General features: G+C 42.5%; 1 protein-coding gene across 1 annotated transcript; it reads right to left on the bottom strand.

Annotated features, from left to right (window-relative positions):
• Positions 1 to 3585: 3585 nt before the first annotated feature.
• LOC147883530 (uncharacterized) lies at positions 3586 to 6358 on the bottom strand. Its single transcript, XM_087400058.1, has one exon. It carries the CDS (start codon positions 6210 to 6212, stop codon positions 3819 to 3821), a length of 2394 nt encoding a protein of 797 aa, XP_087256184.1. The 5' UTR covers positions 6213 to 6358; the 3' UTR covers positions 3586 to 3818.
• Positions 6359 to 25144: the final 18786 nt, after the last annotated feature.

Below are 25144 nucleotides of genomic sequence, written 5' to 3' on the forward strand. Positions count from 1 at the left end.
TAATGGATTCATCAGCTTCCACATACAAAAAATACCAATGCATAGAAATAAGTCTCTAAGTAATTCCAAAATTAACTACAGTTGAACTCTGAAATAGTTGGTATATAACATTCACTCCCTCTTAACAAACGAGATGTTCTCATCTCGAGAGCAAACTGCAATAGTTCTAAATAAACTCGTTTAATCAAGAAGAGACCCAATCACTGTAAGAAGGGTTCCTTAACAATCCAATTGTAAGAAAATATGCTTCAACTAAACTTTTAGAGTCTAGTAGGATTACAACTAGCAAAACCTCAAAGCTAAAATACTACCAGACCTTCACCATGGTTGTAATTTAAGTTAATAGTATATTGAACTTAAGCATGCACCCAATTATTTTAATTTTTTTTTTGCAAAGATGGAGATGTGGATACACTCACTCAATTCAACAACCATATAGAACTCAAGACCTTTAGTTTTAGCCTTTATAGGTGCTTTCAAGAAAAGTGAACTACAACTCAATTCAACTTTAATTAGAATTCAGGTCTCCTTCCTTGCATAACCAGAAATCCTATAGACAGTTATACACTAAAACCAAAAGTGCTAGACAGTCTCATGAAACTTCCCATTCTCAAAACAAAATCAAGTAACTCCGTTAACATAGCCCTTAACGCCTGACTCTAATTGATGAGGTCCAAAACCTTACAGAAGTATATTGTCCTGGCCTTGGACGGCTTCCAACCTGAAATGTAGTAGTCAACCTTCAACTTTACAGAATTAAAGGTAAACTCGAGGGACCATGCGAACCGTATTAAGCTTGCACATTAGCGTGAATTATTCAAATATAAATCTTTGCTCAAATTTAACATACCATCCCATTTCTTAAAAAAATAATATATACCTTTGTAAGACTAGAATGAGTCCAATCATACAAATTAAGATTTTTTGTTGTTCTTAAAAAAATAAGCTGAATATCTCACAACTTCTTGCTTTAGTCTACCTTGGCATATTATAAAGCATTCTCAGGGTTTCTACTACCAAAGGAGTCTGCCCAACAAGAATAAAATAATCAATCTCTATTGATTGGTTGCTGATAATTATAGTTGTCAGATATTGGACGTACTTCCAATCAAGACAAGATCGATATTCTAATAAGAGAATCCCGTCTCTTTAGGAGTGCCATCGACAGCAGGTATTCCATTAAACATCCCCTAGAAGTCTTAATTGCTATTAACTACCTAATTATAGGAAGGTCCATGGTTTCCCAAGACAATAATTTCAAAGTATATGCCTCTAATTTACTTATAACAATATGGGTGTGATGTAGGATAACAGGGAATGGCATACACATACTATCGTACTAATTTCAGGTACTCGGCACACTGAATAAGAATCGAGCACTTTTCGCTTTTCAATTTCAAGACAAACAAACTTAACAGTACTAACTCCCAATCTTTTGCTTAAGACCAGGTACTCCGGGGTAAAGAGCATTTTGCACAGCTCGCAGCATATCCAAACGTACTGTATATTGCAATGCCGCTAAGTGTCTAAAAGCAAAACAAATATTCAGTCTCCATCGACTGGTATGGATCTCAAAAAAATACCCGCTTGAGACAACAACATACCCAACTGAATTACACAAGAGAACACAACCTTTTTAAAATTTCTAAAGATAGATAGTCATTAGTTACTTCACAATCAATTTCAACAACAGTCTACACACGACGGCTAACCAAACATGCAAAAACAATTGTCTGAATCAATACCACCTGTCATGTACCCCTTCCTAAACTCCCAAGAGAGGGGTACAGAGCAAGAAGGCAGCTCCCGATCACGAATATTGTGGTCAAATTTGTTTCGTGACCTGGGAGATGCCTAGAGACAAAGCAATGACAAACCGACATGAATATGCGCAACCGATCTAAAGACTACAGAATATCTATAAATATCTAGACAAGACCGGCGGCAATACGGAGGGTGGGAGAACAAATGTCTCACCATCCAACCTCCCATGACCTGGAGTCCTCTTCTTGGAATTTATCAAACATAAAAGTGATATGGATCTTAGGGACTAAGTAACTCCTTCCGCTGACTAGATTCTAACTCCTAAGAAATACTATTGAGATTCTAACCTAATCAATTCTACGGTTAGGACAGCCTAAACTAACCCATGGAAGCCCCCAATCTGAATGATCGGGCCACACCGCAGCACCCACTCCTCCATGGGGTCCTAACCAACAAACTCATAAGAAAAGAGGGAGTAGTGGGCAGCGAGTAATTTCAATCCACCACACCACGGGTGGTAGGAGGAAGTACATGGGCAACCGCACCCCATGAATTCCCTACCAAGAGGAACCTAAAATCTACACACTTTACTTAACTACACCTTTAATTAATTAACTACGTACACAACATTATTAATTTAAAAGCATAAGACGCATGAGAAAATGAAACAAAAGACTCATAGAAATTGAGGTACGAGACTCACGACAAATAGGAAATGAAAAACAAGTTCCTTTTTATTATAATTATTTATTCCATCGAACAAGTGCGAGTCTCAATTGCAAAAAAAGTAGGCACCGTCATAAGTGTAAAGAAGTACCAAGTGGAGCTACATCCTGAATCCCCGTGATTCACTCTCCTTCTCCAAGACTTTCATTATCCTGCTGGCTATCTAACTTAAACAAAGGACTAAGTACAGGTGGCTGGTCAGGCCATCAACTACCTCCCTATCTCACCTCACCATGAGGAACAAAGTCACACTCGATATATATAAGACATCAGTCTGCAAAACTGAAACCCTCGTGCATACTCAGGATTATAGGTCTTGGCCACTCACTTGGTGACATTTACCACTCACTTGGTGGAAGGACATGCGCTAACGCCCCAATCACTACTTAATCCTTCAAATAATTTTCATTCCTTGAAAAGACACAATCAATTTCCAAACAGGAAATGATTTCAACAAGTGGCTTTCCATATACAATCAATTCAATTACTCCCATGTCTCTTAACTTTATTATTCATAGATTTTTTAAATTTATGATTCACATGCTTATTAACTTCAGTACTCACAAGCTTCTTAACTTTATTACTTAGATGCTTGTCCATGCTCCCACAGGCATGCCTTCAATCCCTCCCTCAACCAAATACATGCAACACTGGTTTATGATGCGAGTGAGTCCCTTCAGCAGCCCATTGCTCAGCCACTGGGGCTCAGTTCCAGCCAGAAGATAGTGCCTACAATGCAGCGAGGGATCAGCCCCACAGTTCAGCAGAAAGTCGCCAAGTTCGGAGGAGTTTCTACTCAGCTGCAGAATAGCAATTGAAGGCGCGATTTGAGGTTCTGATTCAGCATTGGGCTCCAGGCATCCCAACATCAATTATTCAGTAGCCCGCACGATACGTTATGTATCTATCTTGTATTCAGTTAATGATGTGTGCCATCAGTTATAAGCAGTATACTATGTACAATGCAACCAAAGATCTCATGTCTCCTATGTGATTGAGTTCTCTTGTTTGCACGCATTCATGCACACACAGTTAGTACGCTTCCACGCAACATAAGTAGTATGCCACATCGTATTCTGAGTAGGGCATGACAATAAGTCCCCGCATATTACATGTCTTGACTTTTAATGTCGGAATATGTATACATAAATTCAAAGTTTGCAGTTCTGAAGTCCTAAATTCTACAATAAAATTAAAAGAGAGAAACGTAAGAGAAGAAAATAAAACGAGCTAACAAAATTGGAAACAGAAAAGGTAGTGACCTTGCTTTTAAAACATCTTTCCTCCCAATTCTCACACATTGGGGATGTTAGTCTCATAATGCTTTGCTACTCTACCTTTCTCTTTCTACCCTTTCTTTTTCCCAGAGCACCTGCTGCCTCCTCTGGATACACATCGTGCATTATCCTTTGTAGTGCAGTCAACTCTTGCACCTCAACATTCTCTGCGTTCAAAATGCTCATGGGCTCCGGTGATTCTCGAAGCACTAATTGGAGCACTTCCATATATTCATCTAGGCACTGGACTTCATCCAAACTCTCCACTGTAAACGTGACGACATCAACTGTCTCTTTTACCAACTGTGTCTTCATTTCTTTCTTGGATCTTTTTTTTTCTTCTGGAGAATCTTCCGTGGATGCTTCTATGCTGCTCTCAGGAATCGTCTGCCCCACATGCAACAAAATCAAAACATTAGGCGCAGCCTTCTCCTTAATAAAGAGTCTCCTCTGATAAGTGTGCATGTGATCTAGGGTGGCTTGCGGATTAACCACATTTTTCCTGTTTCTGACTTGGATTGCTATGCAACCTATGCAGTTGTCATCACCAATGTCATATTCTCCCTTATGATTAGGCAACACAAAAGGTATGATGAGATCATATGCCTCCTGCCCTTTATTGCATATCATGGCCCCACAATTCCTTATAAAAGTCTTGAGAACGTCAATTGAAGGGTATCCACCATAAAAGCGATAAAATGCATTGAAAAACACACGTGCTTTTTTCAGATGGCCTGACTTTGTGAACCCCTTCCAGTTCCTCAAGAAAGCTTGAAGAAACTCTTCCAACCCTTGAGGAGTAGAGAAATCATTCCGGTTCTGTAAACTGTCCATGGCATTAAGTAGTAAAAACCGTGCTACTAGCTCTCCTCTTTCTCCTGCACTTGCAATGCCGTTCAGGAGTAGAGAGTTTAAATGTCGAAGTTGTTTAGTAACCAAGACTTCACTGTGCAGAACCTGTGCTGCTGCTTCAGCTAAAACAGGTTCAGGTAGCGCATGGGTAAGCACATAATCTCCAGCTGCTGATGTATGCAGACAGATGCGCATATGTGATGCAACCAGCTCTTGAGCAACCATTGACCGTGGGCAAACATCCACACCTATTCGACGGCCAAGAAACACTAATGACATATCTCGAGACTTCAGCTTTTCTTGCCCCTGCACTGACTTTACTTCTAGCCCTCCAAGAAGCTTGACTTTTGCCAGATTTACCAATTCTTGTGTATTGTGACCTTCCAGAAAAGCAGCCCACAATGGCCTGCCACGAACGAGAAAACGTTCTGGTTCTGCAGCCTCGTTCAGAGTGGTGGGTTGTGATGTAGCAAGTATATTAAACGTGGGCATTCTTGATAACGGTCCAAAAAGTTGCTTGAGACCGATCCTCACTTTAGCACTTGGGTCCTCCGTATTCACAGGGGTAAAATTGCTCACCCTTGCAGTTGTATCAATAAACAACACAAACGATCCCATGCGTTGAGCTGCATTAACCTTGAGAGGCAGCTCTGCGCAGGCTCTTCTAAAAACAATAAGGCTTCTCTGACCTGTACCATGGGCTTGAGTAAGAAGCTCCCTGGCTTCGTCTATCACGAACAAAAACTGAACACCATATTTTTTGAGGGACTTTCCGAATTTGTTCCAAACAGCAGAACATGCAAGCTTCATCTCGTCCGCAGAGCACTCTGGTCGCTCTAAAAGTCTGTCTAATATGCCACCATAGTCCTTGGTCTGCTGTCTGTGAAACAACTTGGCTCTATCTGGAAACGTTTCTTCGTTGGCCAACCAATCAAAGCAGGCCCGGAAGATGGCGAAAGCCTGCTCAACTTTGGTCATCGTCACAAAGTGCTGTCTCAATTGTGGGTGCGAGGGAGGGTACCCTGTAGATGTGGGTTGAAGCAACGAGAAATAGAATACCACCATTCCGCTAGCAGCATGTGCAACCTCTTTCATTGCCCTAGACTTTCCCCAGCCGCTAGACTGGACTATTGGAGCGCATGGGGCATACCAGGTCTTGGTATCTTGAGCCCAGTTTATGAGACACCGATCAATATACTGCTGAACATAGGAGACAATGAAGCCTTCTGGGTCCTCATATTGTCTGTCGAAGGCCTTTTCGAGAAGATCCAGCTCGGTTGGAGAAAGACCCTGGGCGGGAGCGTCGGCTTTAGCATCGTCAATGGCGAACAAGCTCTCTATGATCCGTTGCATCCATTCTTCTCTGTTCTGTGCCTCAAAGATATGCTGTAACGTCTGTGGAGTAAAAGCAAGAAGTCTGCTATGCAACATACTCATGCTTTCGTGAGAGAGGGTGCCCGCACTGGCGATCAGAGCACTATATATTCGACTACAACGGACATGGTCCCAAGTCAGAATCTCCGAAGGATCAAAGGCAACGGTGTGCTTCCACTTGTCCCAGCCCTCCTGTAAACGCTGCCGGTCGTCGCCCATGATTTTTCGGAAGAGGCTCTGTTGCTGGGAGCCAACAGTTAGAGAGCTGAATCTGTTGTATGGCAAAAGAGAGAATAACAAGATGAATGTCTCTGTTGATGTATGTTCTAGCCTACCCTCCGAGGGAATAATATGTGACCCATACATCGTTGGAGGTGTGCAAATGAGTTGTTACATGCTCATGAGCTCTTCTAATTGTTTCATGCCTCCTGTGGTTATGCTATTGAAGTCCCCCAATACGTAAGTCGGAGTTTGTGGAGGATTTTTTGCCAATGGTGGCTTGTAAATATTTTTCTCTGACTTTCCGTTTCAAATATCGTCAACAAACATTGAATGCCATCCTTGAAGACTATAGTATTCTTCTTGGTCGATTTTGTGCGATAGATCATAGACCCACTTGGTCCATTGTCCATGCCGATTCTGTCCATAGACGCTCCATTTCATTGATGATGCCTCGGTCCATCTTTATGTGTTTTAGCTCAACTTTTTCTAATGATTGTTTGGGTCATGGATTCTAGACAGTGTTGTGTAGATTGGGCCATGTGTCTTTATACGTATTGGGTCGAATGCTAATGAATCCATTGATAGCCCCTATGCTCTGCATATTGTCCTAGCAACACCTGGTTGGATTGGGAATAAGGATGACTTAAAGGGATACCAATGCCATGTAATTGTTGTGTCGAGACTAAGTATCCATGTGTAAGAGCAGTGGACAAGTGGCAATAGCATATAATAAAGCTCTGAGGAGGTAGCCTCAGTGCTTTTTTATCTTTTTAAGTCTCATTATTTCATTGAATTGTGCTTACATTAGATTGGTACTTGTCATGCCATATGGGGTTCTTGTTGTACTGTGCATGTTCCTACATCGAGTAAAGAAGGCATAACTCCCTGTAATGGTTCTTGGGGTCCTTCGTGCTGTAGATGTTGTAATGTATAACCTTTTGGCATCTTCATGTCCTTGTTTTGTTTCCAAGGAAAGAGAACTCACTCGCGTACTCTGCCACAATCAAACTGGAGGATTGTTTAATATACTTTTTTATTATGCCATCGAAGAAGATATCTTGGCTGTCAGGGTCCATTTTCTCTAGCTACCAACTGTGCTTAAGTAGCAATGTTCGATTGTCTGGAGGGCTAGTGTGCATGAACTCCTTGGTGTTGCTTGTCAAGGGTAAGGACAAACATAGGTACATTGCTTGTTGTGCACTGATGTGTTGAGTATTGAGAATCACATTGTTGAACTTGTGTACTGTTTTATTGGCAGGTATTTTCCCATTGAGTGTTTTATTCAAAGCTTTTTTAACCACCTCTACGGTGGCCTTATCAGCCTTAGTGATGTACAACATACAGTAAGCTGCATCTCCATGTGGGATCAGAATAAATTGGACGTTTGTATTTGCTTCCCATAGTTTTGATAATTTTGGGTTGAAGTCACTAGTGTGTGAGTCCTTGGGATGCCTTTTTAAGCAAAATTTCCATTGTTTGGTCATTGAGAGTAGGGCTAATAGTTGTAATTTTTCTCTGAATGATTCAAAGTCAAGTTCCAAAGTGGATGTAGTTTGATTATCCTCTCGAAGTTTTGTTTATTCTTTTGATCTGGAAGTTCTTGCTCTAGTGGAAGTAATATTTGTGTGGTTCACATAGGAGCCCCTGGAAATTCCAAATCTACATCCTTTGCCACGTTTATTGCAAGTTTTCAAGTGTTTGTGCATCTAAAGGTACTGCCTCGGCAAGTCCAATAGTGAAAGGCTTGTTGTTATGTATGTCAATGAATCTAATCACCTCTTCCTCAGAAGAATGTCCATAAGCTGGTGCATTGTTAACCCACAGCAAGCCATGGTCATGCTGGCTCTTGTGCTTATAGTCCAATGAGGTTCCTAGGCAGGTGAAGTCACTATATCCAACATTTGACTGCAATAATTTTTCAATGTTGCGTCTACAATTGCATCTCTGGCATGCAGTTCTCTGTCTTTAAGTTGTCCTTTTCTCATTCTCACCAACGTAGAGGAAAGACCTGACAGACCAGGATTTTCATTCTTATCCTTTGTTGTGAGCTCCCATTGGGTGACTTTTTCATACGATGTGTGCAAGGGGATCTGGTAATCTCTTGTGTTTCTATAGAATATGTTAGGGAAGGCTGTTAACCGTAGGAACTCACCCTTAGTATTTTAGGGCATATGCACATAGTAAGATCTCAAAGGGGTTGTCTCTCTCGACATCCTCTTGCAGTTGCATTGTGCAATGGCTATGGTAATGGAATGAGTACGATTATGGTAGTAATTCCTATGTATTCTTTGCAAGTGTGTGTGTTTAGATTAAAATCTCCCATCAATGATTGAGCCATATAATTAATTCCATCAATTGGATAAAAAGTTTTTTAAAAAGGGAAACATATGAGGAAAAAATGTTTAAGACACCTAAGTTGAAAAATGCAATAACCAAAATTTGCAAAAAAAACTCACCAAAATCAAGAATTTTCAATAATATTGAGTTTGACAAACACGATATTGAAAAAAGATGTCAAATCCTTAAGCAGTCCACATTCCGAGGTTAGGGTCCACTTACCTGCCACCATCCAACCAAACTAGATGTTAGAACATTAAAGTTGCGATTGGGTAGATAGGTAATGCCTGTTTTCCCTAGCTTGTTATCACTTTACCTAGGAACATTGACAACCATATGGATTCTTAGATTATATATATATATTGTTTAAGTCACAAGTGGACTAAGGATCAAATGAGTGCATGGGCTGAGGAGGGATTAGTGAAGGTATGGGAGAATTAGTGTGCTTAGTGCGTGGGCTGATTAAAAAGATAGTGTAAAGGAGAGATTTCATGGGGGGTTACAGAAAAGAATAATTCATAATTGCAGAAGTATACATGTGTGTGTGTGTGTGTGTGTGTGAAGTAATAAGTGATTTTCTGAGATACATTTACTAATCAAAATTTGTGTGTGTGTGTGGCCCACCCCCAACCCAGAGGGTAAGACCACATGGTGGGGAGTAAGCCCACCACATGGAACTTACTCCCCACCTACTGATAATAAGTGAATAAAAGTGGATTTGTACCATAAGTGTCAAAATAAAAAAATGATGCCAATAGTAAATGCGTAAACCACTTCTGCAAAATAGATATAAAGGCTAGTAAAACTAAGGCGGATAAAAAAATGACTAGGGATTTTCCATGCTAAAGAATTATCCGATGGATGTGAATTAATTGTATGGCACTAGCCCGACCAAAGGCTAGCTTGGAATCAAAGTATATGTTTAGATTAAAAAGTCCCATTAATAATTGAGCCATACAGTTAATTCCATTAATTGGATAAAAAGTTTTTTTTAAAGGGAAACATATGAGGAAAAAATGTTTAAGACACCTAAGTTGAAAAATGCAATAACCAAAGTTTGCAAAAAGAAAACACCAAAATTAAGAATTTTCAATAATATTGAGTTTGACAAACAGGATATTGAACAAAGACGTCGAATCCTCAGGCAAGAGGTCAGGGCCACTTACGTGCCTCCATTCAAACAAACTAGATGTTAGAACATCATAGTTACGATTGGGTAGACAGGTAATGCCTGTTTTCGCCAGCTTGTTATCGCTTTACCTAGGAACATAGACAACCATATGGATTCTTAGCTTATATATATATATATATATATATATAAAATGTTTACGTCACAAGTGGACTAAGGAGCAAATGAATGCATGGGTTGAGAAGAGGATTACCAACATTCGAGCGACTACGTTCGAGCAAGGACTTTCATAAAATTGACATTCTAGTGTGATGATTTATGTTCAAAAAGTAGCATGCATTGCTTACAGTCGTTGTACTACCCATGATATTATCAGGAATCAATTGCCTTACATACAAACAACAATTTTTGAAAAATGTTTTGCAATGTTTTTGCAAGGGTCAAGGAAGAAGGAGAGGTCGAAGAAAGGGATTAGAGTATGTGTTTTTCTTGTGAAATTTCCATTTTCAAGGCAAAAGATAATGGGTGGAGGAGCCTCCCAAGAGGCCGCGATATCACGGCCTCTTGGGAGGCTCCTTCTGCCAATTTTATTTGGGCCATAACTTGGTCAATCAAACTCCAAATATGGTCTTGTTTGTAGTCAAAACGATCGAAATGATATGAATGAATCCATTTATCATGTTAGAATGTCTAAATTCTACAACTTTAAAAAGTTTGTGCTTATCTTTGTTTCATCAGAGCTAAACCTTATCAAACTCTTATATTTTCTTAAATTTTTCTCATATCGAGTTCGGGTCCTTGGTTCTCTCCCTCCCTCCCATAGGTATATACATGGTCATGGACATATGAAGGTGATCCATATTTTGTTAGCATCATTGTCATAAGGTGATCAATAATTTATTAGCTCCATAGTTTAAACATTTTATTCATGTTATCATTTTGTGTACAAAATGGATCATATCATATGGGTAGCATAAAAATCGATGAGCTACATAGTACAAATAGTTTTTTATGAAGGATTTTTATAGGAGGAGCTTCTATATCATGGATGGGACTATTTTTGTTTGTATGTAAGTCCACAAAATAAAGAAACCCGTTCAACTCACGTGCTACCTTACATAATTTTGAGTGACTACCTCGAGGTGTAGACATTGCAACATTTCCCCTTTTGTATCTATTGAATGATTTCTAACTTGCATGGATTTATTATTTATCAAATAATAGGTTTTCTCTTTATATGTTGCCAATAAGTTTTCATTTGGTATTCATTGAATCATTGCTGACTTGTATGGACTTATTAGTTATCCCCAATAATGGTTTTATCTTTGTATGTTGCTAAGAATCATACAAAAAATAAGTAAGAACAATCTCTAATATGGTCATGTAGATTCAACCATTTCTAGCAAAAAACTATTGCTACTATAGGTTCAGAAAAAGTTCATCACAAGCATCGCTCGAACTTTGGGCTTGCTCGAACGCAGTCGCTCGATGTTTTGACTTACTCGGTTGAGAAGATATTAGTGAAGTGTTGACTCTGTGCCAACATGAACTTATGTAGAAAGAGAATGTGATACAACTTCTACATTCGACTTCTACATGTAGAAAGAGAATGTGTTACAACTTCTATATGTAGAAAGAGAATGTGTTACAACTTTGTGTTACAACTTCTACATACGACTTCTACGTGTAGAAAGAGAATGTGTTACAACTTTGTGATACAACTTTGTGTTACAATTCCTACATGCAGAGAGAGAAGCTCTCCAACTTGTATAAATACCCCATAATGAAATTAAGCCCACACTCTTTGGGGCATTGTGTTGAGTCTACTTTGGTATTCCAAGCATTTGTCTCAAGTGTCCATGCTTCCTTGCACTCCACGTCCAAAAGCATGTCCTAACCTTGCAACTCCTCCTCCCCTCTCCTCCAACCTTGCAACCCACCCTCTCCCTCTCCTCCTTTCTCCTCCTCCTCCTTCCTCTCTCTTCTTTCCCCCATGCTCTTACACCTTCTTCCTCTCCCACTCCTATGCTCCCCCTAAACCCTTTGTTCCTCAACCCTTAAAACTCCATGATCTACAAGGGAGATGAGTTCTCCACCATGTACTCTACCCTGAACCTTGGAACCTCCTTCTAACCCTGGACTCCTTCTAAACCCTAGAACTCCTTCTAAACCCTGGAACCTCCTTCTAACCCTGGAACCTCCTTCTGAACCTTGGATCCTCCTTCTAACCTTGGACTCCTTCTAAACCCTGGAACCTCCTTCTAAACCCTGGAACTCCTTCTAAACCCCAGATTCTCCTTCTGAACCCTGGAACCTCCTTCTGAACCCTGGAACCTCCTTCTAACCCTTAAACTCCTCCTAAACCCTACAGCTCCTAATGAAGGCGAAAGCCTTCATTACCTCAATCATGATGATACACGTTTCTTTTACACATGCATGCACTTTGTTTGCTTATCACACTTAAGCCTACGTCTCTCACCGAAACACGACTCGAGGTCCTAAGCTACACGTATACTACAATTGACAACTCTAATATATCTGTAGGTGACAAAAAGCCTCGGAACCCTGCATACTGAGAGAACCCTGCTCTTCCTACGAAAGCAGTAGGAAAGAGCCAACATTTGATGCTATTGTCGGGGAGACTAGCATCTCAAGTAGTGAGTAAACATACGTAGGTATTTGTAAAAAACAAACTACTTCGAACTTTCACGAACATAACACTCAAGGGCAAGGAGAGTAAATTTTTTTTTTCCATTTCTAGCCAAACATATCTACCCCAAGCATCAACCTTGAGATTAACCTTAAGAAATTTTCTTTATTTCTTGAATAGAAGCCACATAATATACAATCAGGCTAGGTAGTGGACACGAATGCGCAGAGCTTGCCATTTCGATCATTTCACTTTTTTGCAGAAAAGCAAATTGAGCTATCCATAAAGAGTTATGGCTCGGGAAGAGTTTAGGGTTAAACCCTAAACCTAAATTCATTTCCTATAAAAACCCACTCCACCCCCTCATTCTTCATCCTTCACTTTTTGCCTCCATTCTCTTCTTCATTCCGAGCCCTACACAAGACACTCCTCCCTCTCCATCGTCCACCACCTTACTCCCATCCTCACATTGTAAGTAACTTCGAGCCCATCTCGCAGCGATAACCCAGCCATCCACCCACTATCGATTGTTCCTCAACAATCCCGTTACATCGAGAAAGACTTGGAGAGCGTTCAGGTGACCACCTCTCCCTCCCTTTCGATTTCCGTCCGTCAAGTTTTTAAAAAAAAAATTATTTTCTCTTTTTTTCCCCCTCCCATTTCCGCCACCCCCCTCCACCTCCCCCCTCCATTTCCATTACCCCCTCCCCCTTCCCCCTCCACCTCCCCCTCCCCCCTCCATTTCCATTACCCCCTCCCCCTTCCCCCTCCATCTCCACCTCCCCCTCATTTCCACCACCCCCTTCCACTCCCCCCTCCATCTCCACCTCCCCCTCCCCCTCCCCCCTCCATCTCCACCACCCCCCCTTCCCCCTCCATCTCCACCTCCCCCTCCCCCTCCCCCCTCCATCTCCACCTTCCCCCCCCCCATCCCCCCTCCATCTCCACCTCCCCTTCCCCCCCCCCTCCCCTCCATCTCCATCTCCCCCTCCCCCTCCCCCTCCCCCCTCCATTTCCACCACCCCCTCCCCCTCCCCCCTCTATCTCCAGCTCCCCCTTCCCCCCCCCTCCATCTCCACCTCCCCCTCCCCCTCCCCCCTCCATTTCCACCACCCCCTCCCCCTCCCCCCTCCATCTCCACCTCCCCCGCCCCTCCCCCCTCCATCTCCACCTCCCCCCTCCATCTCCATCTCCATCTCCACCTCCCCCTCCCCTCCCCCCTCTATCTCCACCTCCCCCTCCCCCCTCCATCTCCACCTCTCCCCCGCCCCTCCCCCCTCCATCTCCATCTCCACCTCCCCCTTTTCCCCCCCCTCCATCTCTACCTCCCCCTCCCCCTCCCCCTCCCCCCTCCATCTCCATCTCCACCACCCCCTTTTTGCCCCCTCCCCCCTCCATCTCCACCACCCCCTTCCCCCTCCCCTCCCTCCTCCCCCTCCATCTCCACCACCCCCTCCCCCTTTTCCCTCTCTCTTTCTCTCTCTCACACACTCTCTCTCTTACTCTCTCTCTCTTTCTCTCTCTTTCTTTCTCTCTCTCTCTCTTACTCTTTCTCTCTCTTTCTCACTCATTCTCTCTCTTTTTCTTTCTCTCTCTCTCTCTCTCTTACTCCCTCTCTCTCTCTCTCTCTCTTTCTCTCTCTTTCTTTACCTCTTACTCTCTCTCTCTCTCTCTCTCTCTTACTCTTTCTCTCTCTCACACTCTCTCTCTTACTCTCTCTCTCTCTCTCCGTCTCTCTGTCTCTCTCTTTCTCTCTCTCTCTTACTCTTTCTCTCTCTCTCTCTCTCTCTCTCTTACTCTTTCTCTCTCTCACTCTCTCTTTCTCTCTCTCACTCTCTCACTACCTCTCTTTCTCTCTTTCTTCTCTCTCTCTTTTCCTCTCTCTCTCTCTCTCTCTCTCTCTCTCTCTCTCTCTCTCTCTCTCTTTATCTCTCTCACTCACTCTCTCTCTCTCTCTCTCTCTCTCTCTCTCTCTTCCTCACTCTCTCACACTCTCTCTCTCTCTCTCTCTACCCCCCCCTCGCTGGTCGCTCCCTACCACTAACCTAACACTAACCTACCTAAGCAAGGGCCTTAGGGCCCTTGCTTGTTGCTCGGAGGGCCAACACCCACAAAGCCATCCCCGCGCCCCTCCACATCGCCTGCCCGTCGTCGCGTCGCCGCATCGCGCCGCTCCGACTACCCTCGCCCTTGCCACCCCGCCCACAGCGCCGTCCCCTGCCCCTCTCATTCCCATGCCCTCCCCTTCCCCTCTGTGTGCCTCCACCCTCCCATCCCCTCTCCCCTACCTCCCCCCCCCCCCCTTACGAAAAATCCCCCCCCCCACGCCGCCGACGCAAACCCCCCACAGTCTCTCTCTCTCCTTTCTTTAAAAAAAAAAAACCTAACCATAAGGTAACTCTAGTGTTAAGGTAACCTTCGTTAGGTTAGGTTAGTTAAACTAGGCTAGTTACGTTAGATTAACTAGGTTAGTTTGACCTAGGTTAGTCTAGCCTAGGTTAGGTTAGTATTAACCTACATTAGGTTAGTTTAACATTAGCTAGGTTAGTAAAACTGCTAGTTAATTACCCTAACAGGGTTAGTTGAACTAATTGTGGTCAATTTAACATTAACTAGGTTAGGTTAGACTAACTGTTAGGCATCTAACTAGACAAATAGTTAGTCAACCTAACTAGATTAACTTGGTTCCAACCCCTCAGTTGGACCTAAAGTCCATTCACACCACCCTTAGGACCCCCTGAAACCCCAAAATTTACCCCTTCTTTAACCCCTTGTAACTCATCTGTTTGGGACCCAAACTGAACCCCGTTTGAACCCAGATTTTACACACGAAAACAGCACGCTATGGGGTATTTTTCCAGCCCATTGCACACCATTTTGGCATCCCTAGCACTCGCTTATTTGTGCCCCCGTGTGGGCCTTGTTTCACATAAATTCGCTTATATCTTCACGCCGTGACCTCCAATTAATGATCCATCTACACCAGCACATTTCCCTACACACGTAGGACAATCTTAGGCACATTATTAACATGACGGTCCCTACATAAACTAACACCACTCTAACCCTCCTAACAAAGCTACATCCACACCCGCACTTATGGCAGAGACACCCTAGGCAAATCTCACCCAATCTGCATGCAGCTACATTCCGGCCAACGCCTTCGACTCCAACGCTCACCACATCTGCATATAACTCTGCTGTAATAACCGCCCCTGCCAATCCTCTACCCCGAATCCCCCCCTGAGATTCAACCACTTCCTCTAACTCCTTCACGCCCCAACATGGCTGGTCATCGTCATGACAATGATGGGGATATCGACCTCGATGCCAAGGCTAACAATTTCTTTAATCGAAGAAATAACAACAATCAAGGCCAATGCCCCTTGGGAAAACTAGAACTTTCCAAATATAATGGTCGGGGAGATCCAGCCCGATTCCTCCAGCATTTTGATGCCGCATGCTGCGCAGGTGGAGATCAATCCCATGAAACCAAGGTGGCTTGGTTTCCCATGGCCTTAATTGATGAAGCGTCTGAATGGTACCTAGACCTTCTCGTCGAAGAACGTGCCACATGGGACCTACTTCAAACAGAATTCAAACGATGCTTTCAAACGGCGCGGCTACAAGATGATCCCGCTCTCCAACTAAGCAAGATCGAACAAGGCCGGAGAGAAGATGTATGCACATACTTGGGTAAGATGAAACGATTAATCGCCAAATGTGACCCACGCCCAGATGCAAAGTACCTCACGGCATGGTTCATTATAGGACTCAGAAAGAAAATCCGAAAGGATATGAAAAAGATAAGCAGCTATGCAACGTTCAGTATTGCTCATGTGGCAGCCATTGACATCGAGGATGGCATGACAAACTCAGACACTAGCAGTGATGACGGCAGATCTAATATCTGAGATAAGCACTCTAAAAAAGGCAAATCCAAGTCTGTTGCCGAAACATCAAATGAAGATCGCCTAGAGGCCATGACCATGAAGCTGAAAGAAGACATGATGCAGGCCATGGAACAAAAACTTCACTTGTCTCTACCGCCAACTTAGACATATCCACGGCAGGAAAATGTATGGTGTCCACATTGCATGGCAAATCATACAGCAAATGAGTGCCCGGTCCTCAGAGCCAAGATCACTGCACAAGCAAATCCACCACCAAGGTTGTGGTGCCATATTTGCGTCGTTGGCGGCCATGATGAAAACAGTTGCATCTTCAACATGAAAACAGTTGCATCTTCAACATGCGCAATAACTTGCCTCGAACTCAACAATACCAAGTGGCACCCATGCCAGTGTACAGGCAACCGGCACTTGCACAAGCACCCCCAGCTCCGAGGCTAAATCCTGTTCCTATTCGAACACAAGCCCCACAACTACTCAGGAATCCGAATCCACGACCATATCCAAGAGCACCAAATCCAGCTCCTCAAGCAGTTCCAATACATCAATTACAAGCCGAGGAGGTAGACTCGCCATTTGAGTATGAAGCAGAGTACCCAGTGTACTATGTAGAAGGTGTAGAGGGTCTAATACTAGTATATGCAAATCAAGTACATCCCAACACATATCGCACACCAATCAAGTGCTACAGTTGTGGAAAAAATCACCGAATCGCAGAGTGCCCTCATCGTGGTAGCCCAACTACTTTCCAACCACTCTGTAGAGATTGTGGCATAGGACATGCCTGCATGGATTGTCCCATGAAAAATAAGATCCTCGAACAAGCAGAATAAAGCTTGACATCCCCATCGGCATCATTGGGGTGGACCATCCAAGTCTGGGTCCGGCGAGTGTAAATTCACAACCTGTAAATGTAATTACACGGCAAAAGAAAGAGGCCACCAAGGACCCTAACATTCCAATCCAACCAAAGCAATTTCTTAAAAAGAAAGCACAAGTGCCTCCACCTCCGCCAAGCAATGAGTAGCCGAGTTCATCCACATCAACTCCCGAGCCTCAAATAAAAGAAGCTCCATACCCAAATGCATAGGTGGAGAAGGCTCGCTTTCAGGCACTTCAACAATGGGTACAAAAGGAACAAGCCCAAATTTGAGGTTGAGAAAAAAGCTCAATTTGAGGCTGAGAAACAAGCTCAAGACCCAATCTATGACTTGGCCCCACAAAGTAATGATACTGTACTCGAGCCTCTGTTCCAACAACAGACTCCAGAGCATAATGTACCGCCACGTCAACTTGAAGGAGCTGCACTCTCTAGTATCCAGAGTTGCCCTGTGTCAATTCCCATCGGAAACCTCCTACGGAATTGTCCCAATCTCTGGGAGAATTTCAACGGATGGATTGAACTCGCAAATCCCCCTCCACCTATGAACGACATTGAAGATATCCCTGTGCGGATGGGTGAGAGAGATGACATATGCAACATTACTGTGCCTTTGATCCACAAGGCATATAATGAAGTCCAAGCCATAGTGGATGGTGGAGCAGGTGTAAATGTCCTATCAAAGGAGCTCTACGAAGAATGGGGTCTCCCACCAATGCAAAAGGCTAACTTCAACATACGCCTTGCCGATGATTCACGGGCGAAACCCTTGGGAATAGTAAATGGCATGTCCACAAAGATCGCAGGAGTCCGCTTTTCCCTTCAATTCACAATCTTGGATCTCCCTAAAAAATCCTATCAAATCTTACTGGGACGTCCTTGGTTACGATAAGCATCAGTCCTCCATGACTGGGGAACTGATAGACTGACAATCCAGAATCGCGACACTGTAGTCAGGGTGAATGTGGGGATAGGAGCTATTAAACCAATTGTGCCTAGAGCATTGGATGACACATCTTTCACGACCTTGAGTCAAGTCGAGAGAAGAAGCCACTGGAGTAGAAGACGACTTACTAGATGCCACACATTTCAAATAGATGTTGTTCCAGAATGGTATGGAGATATCATTGGGTACTTGATGGCAGGAAGACCACCCCCTGACATGAAAGCAGTAGATGCCAGAAAATTGATTTTAAAGGCTGCACCCTATCAACTCATTGTAGGACAACTGTATAAGATGGGCAAGGACCATATATTAAGAAGATGTGTAAGGTTCATCTATTCCTTTTGTACTAAGAGAGAGTTCTTTTGGCTTTCACAACTAAGAAGAGGAAAACTATTTTTCAGCCTCCACCTTTGTGTGTATTCCCCCTTTGTGTATATGAGAAAGCTACAAATGAGACTCCTTACTTCTCTCCCACTCTCTTCACATGGTATCAGAGCTTGGTTCGTGGTAAGGAGCTTAAGGAAGCAAACCAAGTTCGCAGTGTCTTGGTAAGAGGATCAGTGTTGCTTTCCTTTTTCAAGTTTGGGAGCAAATCTCTGCAGGTAGTTGGGGCCCGTTTTGCTGGCAAAAGTTTTCCGCAGGCACTCAGAAAGGTGCCCTGTTTTTGTTGTGCGACCACTGTTCTACAGGTTGGTGAAAAGTTGCCGCAGAATGCCTATGCGCAGAGATATTGGGAGTGACACAATCATTCTTATTGCATGTTGATGGAAAATCGTCACTAGGAAGTGACTGTGTGGTCAAATACCAGTTTTGTCAATTTTGCAGATTTATCCTTGTGAGGCAAAAGTTGTGTGTGTTTTTTGCACTCACAAAATATTTTTGAGTGTTCTGTAATGGCGTCTGATGCTCTTTCACAGATTGTCACTAAAAAGCTTGACAAGAACAACTTCCCAGCATGGAAGTTTAGAATGACGAATTTCCTTAAGGGAAAAGGCTATTGGGAGTTCATTACTAGAGTTAAACAAGAACCAGTTATTCCTAATGTTCCCAATCAACAGGAGTTATAGGCATTTAAAGGATGGCATAAGAGAGCCAGAAAAGTTATGTACTGGCTGTCTATCAGTATTTCAGGTTCTATGATTGTGCATATTCAGGACGCAAGCATAGCGAAGGAGGCATGGGATACTTTGACAAAAATGTATAGCACAAATACGCAAGCCAGGAAAATGCAGCTCAAGCAGGAGTTGCATAATGTGCAGAGAGAAAGTATGAGCATCAATGACTACCACATGAAGGTGAAGAAGATTGTAGATGCACTTGCTTCTATTGGGTCGCCAGTGGAAGATGATGATTTAGTTTCTGTGACCTTGAATGGTCTAGGAAAGGATTATGCACAATTCCATACATCCATTGCCATCCGTGAATTTTCCTGATTTTGAGGAGTTGATTGCTCTTCTAATTTCTGAAGAGCAGAGAAATGGTGGTGCATCTTCTTCAGGAGGAACTTCAAAAGAAGCTGTCTTCTACTCAAATGCTAGAAGAGGTAAAGGCAGAGGTAGAGCAAGCCGATCTGGAGGCAGTGGCAGATATCAGAATATGCAGCAAATTCAAGAAAACCAGTCCTATGGAGGAGGACGTGGTAACTTTAGAGGCAGGGGGAGCCAAAGAGGTCGTGGTGGATGGCAGAGAGGCCAAAATGCAAACAGCAATGCTGAATGCTACTAATGTGGTAAAATGGGTCATATGGCTAAAGACTGCTACAAAAAGCAGAATGACATCATGAATGGAAAATTGCAGCAAGGCAATTATGCATCCTCTAGTAGACAGGGTGATGACGGCAATGGAACTTGAACTGGAGCTCAACCGGAGCTCACGGGTCACAAAAAATAGCATTAGTAGCAGCCAGATTCACAAAAATGGACTCCTTTGTTGCTCAAGGCTTTCACAAAGCTCGCAAAATGAGCAACAAAATCCAAAGCCAGGGAATGCCAGTGCTGTCCACGAGATGATTCTATAAGGAATCAGCTCACTTAGGCTTAGAAAACATCACAGGCTCCAAAATGATAGCCCTCATGGAATCTCTAAGGGGTCTTGATCTTGGCCATGATTTGCACATTCTAGCACTTGAGCTAGACATCAATTTCCAACACTTGAGGCATATAGTGGCTTCGCCCACACAACGTTTCCACCTACTGTGCAATCCAAGCATTAAGCAGTCTCATATTCTATATCCAAAGACATCATGAGGGGTAGAGCCTCTTTTTTGGTAGCCTCACTAGTGGCAGGAATTTTTCTCCAGCAAGGGGAGGACCAGTTCATGTATCCCATTCGGTCTGCTTCACGGCATATGCTTGAAATAGAGCAGCACTTACTCTAAGGCCGACAAGCATGCTCTATCTCTGGTGTTTTACATTGAAAAGTTTAAGCATTATGTGGCAGGTAGAGCCTTTTTTATCATTTCAAACAATGTCCTTGCAAAGCAGGTTTTGCAGTTGCCAAATCCCCTAAGCCGATTGGCTAAGTGGTTGGCAATCCTTCAAGAATATGGATTTTCTTTCAAATTTGTAAAAGGAGGTTGTTCCAATTTGAAGAATTCTTTGATAGAATATCTTGATGTGAGCCTTGTAGTAGCCATAGAAGTAGATGATCCATACCTTTTCTTTTCCACCTAACAGTACCAGTTATGAGTAGAAGAAGATCCACAAAGAGAGTAAGCGCTATACCCTCTTTGATGGGGTGCTGTACAGCCAAGTCATGGATGGGGTCGTGATGAGGGCTTTTGATGCCAATGAATAAGCAGTACCATGATGGGTTTTGCGGTGGACACTATGCGGCATACTACACCACCAAAAAGATCTTACATGCAGGATATTACTAGCCAACTATGTTCAAGGATGTACCTATGCATTGTAATACCTGTGAGCCCTACTAGTACTTTGGAAGGAAGGATTTGCAACTTGGGAAACACCATCCTGTGATGTCTATCCACCCATTTCAGAAGTGGGGCATAGATTTTGTGGGGCCTCTGCCAATGACAGCTCGCAAGAAGAAGTACCTCTTGGTGACCACGCAATATGTCACCAAATGGACTGAAGCTATAGCTCTCTCAACAACAAATGGTAAGTAGTATTTGATTTCATCTTTGAGTGCATATGCACATGATTTGGGACACCCATGGAGATAGTGTTAGATCAAGGGAGCCCATTCTTAAATGAAGCTGTGGAGCTACTCATGGAACATATGGGTATCAATCACCACACTTCTAGCATCTACTATTTGGCATCAATGGGTCAAGTGGAGTGGACCAATGGCCTCTTATGCAAGTCCGTGGGGAAGATGGCAGTTGGACCCCGGAGCTAGTGGGACCAAAAGGTTACCGAAGCAGTTTGGGCATACAACATCACTCATACGACGACATCCATTGGACATAACCTTTTGAATTAGTATATGGTATTGAAGCAATTCTACCACTAGAGATAGAGGTACCTGCTCTAAGAATGGCACGGGAGCAAAAGATGTCAAAAGATGAACAGGTAGAAGCCAGGTTGATTCAGCTGTGAGAAACTAGATGAGACTCGGAGGCTTGCATTGCACCTTGCAGAGATCTAAAAGAACCAACAAAAGCCCCGACTAGATGCTAAGATCCGCAAGGGATGGAAGCATCATTTTGTGGAAGGTGATATGGTGTTGTGCTTTGATAGCAGATTGGACCACTGAATGGACAAGAAGTTTCTTCCGAAGTGGTCACGACCATACCAGGTCATCAAGGAACACAACAATGGATCACTAGAGATTCATGAGTTACAGGAGCCGCATGGAAGGAAGGTGTTCAACAAGCAACATCTCAAACCCTTCTTTGTACATGTTGGTCCCAGGCATGAGGATGCAATGCACCCTATGCCTAGGGGGGGCGAATTGCTCTAGGCAAAAAAATTCCCAATGTGAATAGTGTAAATAAATGTGAGTGTCAACGTGTGTGGCATTAATAGCATAAAATATAGTGTGTAACGGCCCAAGGTTGAGGTGGCAGGGCAAGTCCATGTTCCACCATTCCACGTAAGAGAACCCATAGGTGTGTTGTACATAGTCCATGGCATAAATAAACTCAAGCTTATTGTCTTGTATCCTTTATTTATCTTTGTCTAGGATTAACCTAGTGACAATTACCTTGGATATATGTCTCTGCTTCAAGGAAGATTATTAAGCATCCCACTCAAGCTTACTGACTTTGATTAGTACTTGAGCACATAATATTGGACATGTGATTTCAATTCCATTCAATCCAATCATTTTTAACTATCCAACTCAAGCCAACTCAAGCTTATTGACTCGGTTAGTACTTAACATATAGTATTAGACATATCATTTCCATTTCTTTAAATCATAGTTTGTGGTTTCAATAGTCTATAGCATTATATATATAAAATATCTTGATTTTCCAAAGACAATAGGCTAAAATATTTCTTGAAGACCTCAGCATCAAAGTGCTATAGCTCTTAGCTCAATGACAATAGTCCCTATGGTGAGATGGTAGGATTCATGCGCAGGACATCACGATGCTCTAGAGCCATAGGGGAGAGGGAAGGAGAGGGAGAAAGTGATAGCATGGGAGGGGGCAACGATAAAAGTGGTATGGAGATGAAGAAAGAGGCTATGGTACAAGAGGTAAGGGGGGGGACGAGGAATGGGGAGATAGAGACATTAAGGAAGGAAGGTCATGCTTTATTGACAGGGAGGATGGGAAATCAAAATGCTAGAATGGTGGCTATACAAGAATGAGAGTGTTGCATCAAGCAATAGTCCCTCCTTTTATAACCAAAAGAAGGGGGTTCTCCTCATAAATGCATCTTCCCACATGCATAGTGTGAGTGGAGGCCTGTGGGCTTGGCAGTGTGTATCCTCAATAGCATGCGACAACTTCCTCCCCTCAAAAATCAAACCTTCTTATCCTAAGTCTAAGAGACCCCATGGCTCCATATCAATATTATAATGCCTAGCAAGACAAGTTGAGGGTTGGCACAAAGATGCTTTGCCACCTCATCCTACTTTTTCCCTTATAGATATATTATTTCTTGGACTATATATCACTACCCCACCCTAGGGCGCCAACTCCCTTTAGTAAGAAAACATATCAAAATATTGAGTATGAGATGAATTTAACAATATGCCATGAGTAGAAATTATTCAAATTAACATGGTTGTGTTTTACACTAGAAGAGCTTCAAATATGTCTTTGCACCTTGAAATTTGAATAACACATGAAAAAGTTACATTAATTTGAAAGGAGAGGGGTTTTCATATTTTAGTGTATTTTTTGTTTTACCCCCCCCAGCCAAAAGACCCCCTCCCTTGGGCCTCACATATTATGAAAAATATGTACAAATCTTAAAATCTTGCATATTTTTCAAGATATATACCTTATATTTTGTGCGAGGAGGGACACAAAATTTTCATATTTTTTCCTTCCATATTTAAAAATTTTAAAGGACATCCATGCATATTATATATGGACCTTGTCCTTCCATAACTTGGATTTTGGACGAGGGTAGTAACATATTACATATTGAGTTGGTGCCCCAAGTACCCCACATGGGACTAGCCCACCTGGATGAGAAATTCCAAGATCCCCTGAAATCTCCACTAATTTAATACTATATATCCCATTGACCTAGGCCATATCTCACTTAACATTTGCATGGGACTGCCTAGGTGGAGGGATGGCATAAGGGATAGTGACTGTTGGTTTCTTTTCTTGGTAATAGTAGGCATTGGTGAAACCATATGAAGATGAGTGATCAATTGTGCACACATAAATATAAGTGTTGCATAGAAATGCAAAACCAATACTTATATTATGAAGAGACCTATGCCTATTACAAACAATCATAATTGCAAGAGTCCTCATGCAACAAGAAGGTGTCATGTCTCAGACTCTCTCACCTGCTCAAGACACAACTCTCACTAAGAGCAATACAACTCGACCTGCGCAGAAAGTGAAGTATATGACAAGATTCATACATTTGGTCTCTCAGTTGTTGTACCCTTTGCAACAAGCTATGAAAGAAGAGGGAAAGAAGCTATGAAAGAAGAGCCTCTACAATGGAGTGAAGATTGTGAAGCAGTGTTCAATAGAGTGAAGGAAGTGTTGGGAGAGATTGCATGTGTGAAAGCTCCAAGGGACTCGTTTTAACTTAGGATTTTGACTTCAATATTCCTAAACGCTAGATTACTCAGTTCTCGTCAACCGCCTTTTGAACATGGCTCGAGGGCTTCTCAAAATCACCTTCACCAATTATATTGCTTATGTAACCCATATTGGCCCATTTCTATGGCTTGGGGTACACTGCTTGGCCCATTGGTTGTTGGTGCTTGGTCACCTATGCTTGGTTCTTGGACCTGGACTCAGGTTTTCGACTAACTGGAGGCCAACCGTTATCACTTCTTTGTCCTTTTTGTAGACTTACTATATTTAAGTAAAGTAGAAGGGAAAATTTTCATGGAAAATTTGAGAGAAAACCCAAGCCAAGTACTTCTATAATTGCTATGACAAACATAATTTAGGGGACACACTAGTATCACCTAAGTATAAAGCACATTTGGGAATCATATGGAATCCATGATAGATAAGAAAGACATCAACATGTGGTAAAATTGCTTTCGATCTAAAAAGGGTTAAAGTGTATATCTAAGGGGATTGATGAGTAGCATCAACAATGTAATAGTGATGAGAAGTTATAAGAATTAGTAATAAAATGGGGAAGAATAAGGATGTGTGTCAAGAGAATGTTTCTTAGGTCTATTGAAGAACTGTATAGATGTTCTAAAAAAATATTTTTCTTCTTTATATCACATGGAAAGTTGGCAAAGAGGCACTTGGAGATGACAAAAATGATTATTCGAGGGGAGTTTCCAGGTACATTAATTATGCATCTACATGCTTGGATTTAATAGAATAAGTATCATTTTCTAGAAATGAATGATGGATATCAATTATTTGTTCTATATCTTATAATGGATAGCAATTATCAATTATTATTTTCTAGAAATGAATAATGGATATCAATTATTTGTTTTAT

Source organism: Dipteris shenzhenensis, chromosome 28 (genome assembly GCF_047967505.1).
Source record: "Dipteris shenzhenensis isolate YYH24624 ecotype China chromosome 28, Dip_SZ_1.0, whole genome shotgun sequence".
Classification (NCBI taxonomy): Eukaryota; Viridiplantae; Streptophyta; class Polypodiopsida; order Gleicheniales; family Dipteridaceae; genus Dipteris; species Dipteris shenzhenensis.

Bases quoted from the DNA above. Each gene is read 5' to 3' on its own strand.
- LOC147883530 (XM_087400058.1), bottom strand. From the start codon at position 6,212: ATGGGCGACGACCGGCAGCGTTTACAGGAGGGCTGGGACAAGTGGAAG.